Source organism: Cynoglossus semilaevis, chromosome Z (genome assembly GCF_000523025.1).
Source record: "Cynoglossus semilaevis isolate Cse_v1.0 chromosome Z, Cse_v1.0, whole genome shotgun sequence".
NCBI lineage: Eukaryota > Metazoa > Chordata > Actinopteri > Pleuronectiformes > Cynoglossidae > Cynoglossus > Cynoglossus semilaevis.
The window spans coordinates 4444284-4447832 of NC_024328.1; the positions used below are offsets into that span (position 1 = coordinate 4444284).

The 3549-nt window shown below is 39.2% G+C and overlaps 1 protein-coding gene across 1 annotated transcript; it reads left to right on the forward strand.

The window, feature by feature from the left end:
- The first annotated feature begins 288 nt into the window (after positions 1–288).
- On the forward strand, positions 289–1619 carry cck (cholecystokinin). The gene is made up of 4 exons (NM_001294227.1): positions 289–355; positions 1083–1206; positions 1290–1401; positions 1587–1619. Exons 1-4 carry the CDS (start codon positions 289–291, stop codon positions 1617–1619), a joined length of 336 nt encoding a protein of 111 aa, NP_001281156.1.
- The last annotated feature ends 1930 nt before the right edge of the window (positions 1620–3549 follow it).

Sequence of the window (3549 nt, forward strand, 5' to 3'; positions counted from 1 at the left end):
TTGCCTTTTTTAAAAATAAAATAAAATAATAAAATAAAATAATAAAACACACCTGAAGGAATGAGGCAGTCTGTGTTTTGTGTTGATTTCAATGGTGACTGTTGACTGGTAGGTTAATGTATAACCTGACAATGGGGACTTTTCGGGAAGAGGAAAGAAAAAGGGGGTTTGGGGTGGGTGTACAGGGGGAGGGTTCTTTGAAAGACAGAAACTGAAAGTAAGTTACAAATAAATTAAGGTCCACACACAGACTCTTCATTCAAACAGGGAGCTGAGAGGGAAGACAACATGAGTGTGACTGTGAAGATCTTCATCTGCTGCTGCTTCATCGTCATGTTCAGCTGCTGCTGCATTCGTGAGCACTGATTTTTTTCTCTCTCTTCTTTTGTATTATTGTAAGATGAGTGAACATTAAAATAGGACTGGATTAAGAATGTGGTGGATTAGAATCTCCTTGTGTTGGTGTAAACTAACATAATGATTTTCTATGGAATTCAGAGTAGGATAGTGAGAGGTTTACAGTAGAGAACCAAGTGACGGTCTGATGTCAGGACACTGTGAATCTGACATAAATTAGCAGGCACATAAAAAGCTGAGTTGTTAAAACTGACCTTATTTGTAGCCACTGAAAAGTGAAAGAGGACTATGAGTCACTGTTACTTGAAGGTGTTTGTTAAACTGTTATGACTCTGGCTATGGACTCAAAGGGTGACTTATTTTTTTCTATAACAAATAAGATAACACTTACTCCTAGGGTGGTGGCTGTGATTTGATTACATGAATGTTAGGGTTGAGAATTATTTTAGCTGCTACAGTATAAAGTTGATTCAGTTGTGGAAAAACAAACATATTTGTTGTGTGTTTCCATATCAAAATGTATGTCACTTTTTTTCATTAAGCTACACTTTTAAAATATAATTGCACATTACACAGCATCTAAATGAGTAGCTGAATTGCGTCATAACACTGTAGTAATAATGTATTAATGCAATTTATTGTAGTTAAATAGTTGAATCCACTAATGTTACATGACAATGACGTGATGATGACAGCATGGTGTGTGTGTGTGTGTTTGTTCTCAGTGTGTCAGCCTCAGATGGTCATCGACTGCTGCCTCAGTGTCAAGAACAAAACCATCACCAAACACATTATCACTGATTACCATCAGCAGAGCGCTGGTCAGGGCTGCTCCATTGAGGCCACCATGTAAGTGTGAAAACAAATGGTTACATTTTTTTTAATTGGGTAGCAATATAATCTAAATGTCTGATTGTTGTTTGGATTGTCAGACTGGTGACCAGACGGAACAAGAAACTGTGTGTCCCTGCTGACGAGCCCTGGGTCCACATGGTGATGAGTCACGTGGATAAAATGAAGAAACCCTGCCATGGGAAACGCAGAGTACGTAGACACAGGCTCTGAGGGTGTACGTTTGGTTTGGAGAGTTGGAGATAAGTTTGATTGTGAAACATGCAGTGTGAATGTGATTTTTATTGTGAATAGATTGTGGTTGGGGTTGTGAATACTTGTAATATTCACACCACATATTCCAAAGAATGCTAACGTGTCCAAATATTTTCTTACAGAACAAACGCTGTGTCAAAGTGAAAAAGATGTGAATGTTGCCTGAGTAGTGACGACAACAATAACAACATTTGGAGCAGCTGTGATACAGGAGATAACGAATAAACTGGGTTTTTTTTTAAGAAAATAATTTGAATAGATATGTGCTTTGTTTTTCAAATATTACTGTACATATATTTGTATTTGGTTTGAGACAACAACAAAACTGTGACAAAAAAAGTGATGCTAGGAATGCTAAGCTAATTGGACCACTGGCTAACAGCCCTATGTGAATTGGTGTTTTTCTGTTTAAAATGTCTTATAATAAAACTTTTTTAAAAATTTTCCATGCCCATTTTTGTAAGCTTTCCCTCTTTTTTTAATCGAAATCCAAGAAAGCCAGTCTGGGTATGCTAGCTGTATGCATTTGTCAAATACAATTTTAGAAAATGGATAGAATGCTCTGAGTGATGAGTGATGAACAAATAAAACTGTTTTCCTGCTAACCACGTGCAAATAAAAGATATGTTGCTGTTTGAGAAACCCATAAGGCAATTTTGTTGCAAACACACTAAATCATTAGTTGTAATGAATATGATGCATCAAATTTGAATATTTAACTGACACCCTACCACAAAACAAGTAAAAGCAAGAATAACCCAAAATGTTAGACAATGTTTCAGACAACAGACTGGATTTCCAAAGTAAGTCAGTTGTTTACTTAGTTAAATTGTGCTAGAAATAAAATTTCCAGGGAAGTGACAAAATCATAGTTGTAAGACTCATCACTTAACAAGAACTCACTTCCGACTGCTGTATTTAATGCATGTTCAAGCACGTCAACAGCATCTTCTCTGTTCCTTGGTACTCTCTAACCCCTACTGCTCTAAACGCACATTATTTAAAAAAATAATGACAGCTCATCTGCCTCCATCTCACCCTATCACATGCCATCTTTACACAAACTCTCTCCATGTCCTGTTTTATGACAAGTCTTTTCTGGGATCTCACTCCCTCCATCTTGTCTGTCATCTCCATCTCCAACATCCTTTGCCCACTACAATAATAATCCACTCTCTCTCCTCAACCCTAGTCCAAACCATCTCCACCTTCACTGTCCCTCTGATCTGCTTTGTTCAAATCCTGTCCATCCTGGTCTCTACCAGAGAGAATCTCAGCATTTTCACCTCTTCACCTCCAGCTCAGCCTTTTGTCTGTTAGACAGAACCACTGTCTCTAAACCAATGTCCCCTCAGGTGGGTCACAAGAGTTTTTTTTTTGGGTTGTCTTGCATCATGTTTCCCAGCAGTTTATGAATAATATCTTCTTCTTCTTTTTCTTTCGGCTTTGTCCCTTTTTCAGGGGTTGCCACAGTGAATCACTGATTTCCATCTCTCCCTGTTCTCTGTATCTTCTCCTCTGACTCCAACTATCTCCATGTCCTCCCTCACTGCATCCATATATCTCCTCTTTGTATCCTACCTGGTAGCTCCATCTCTAACATTCTTCTACCAATGTATCCACTGTCCCTCCTCTGCACATGTCCAAACCATCTCAATCTGGCTTCTCTAGCTTTTTCTCCAAACCTTCCTGTCTGTGTTGTCCCTCTAATGACCTCATTCCTAATCCTGTCCATTCTTGTCACTCCTAAAGAGAATCTTAGCATCTTTAACTCTGCCACCTCCAGCTCCTCCTCCTGTCTTCTGCCTATTGCTACTGTCTCTAAACCATACATCATGGCTGGTCTCACCACTGTCCTGTAAACCTTTCCCTTCACCTTAGCTGACACTCTTCTGTCACAGATCACTCCTGACACTTTTCCCCAGCTGTTCCATCCTGCCTGTACTCTATTCTTCACCTCTCTTCCACAGTCTCCCCTCCTCTGAACAGTTGATCCTAAGTACCTAAACTCCTGCACCTTCACCACCTCTGCTCCTATTTCACTGCTCCTATTTCACTGTTCTCCCTTTCGTTTACACACATGTA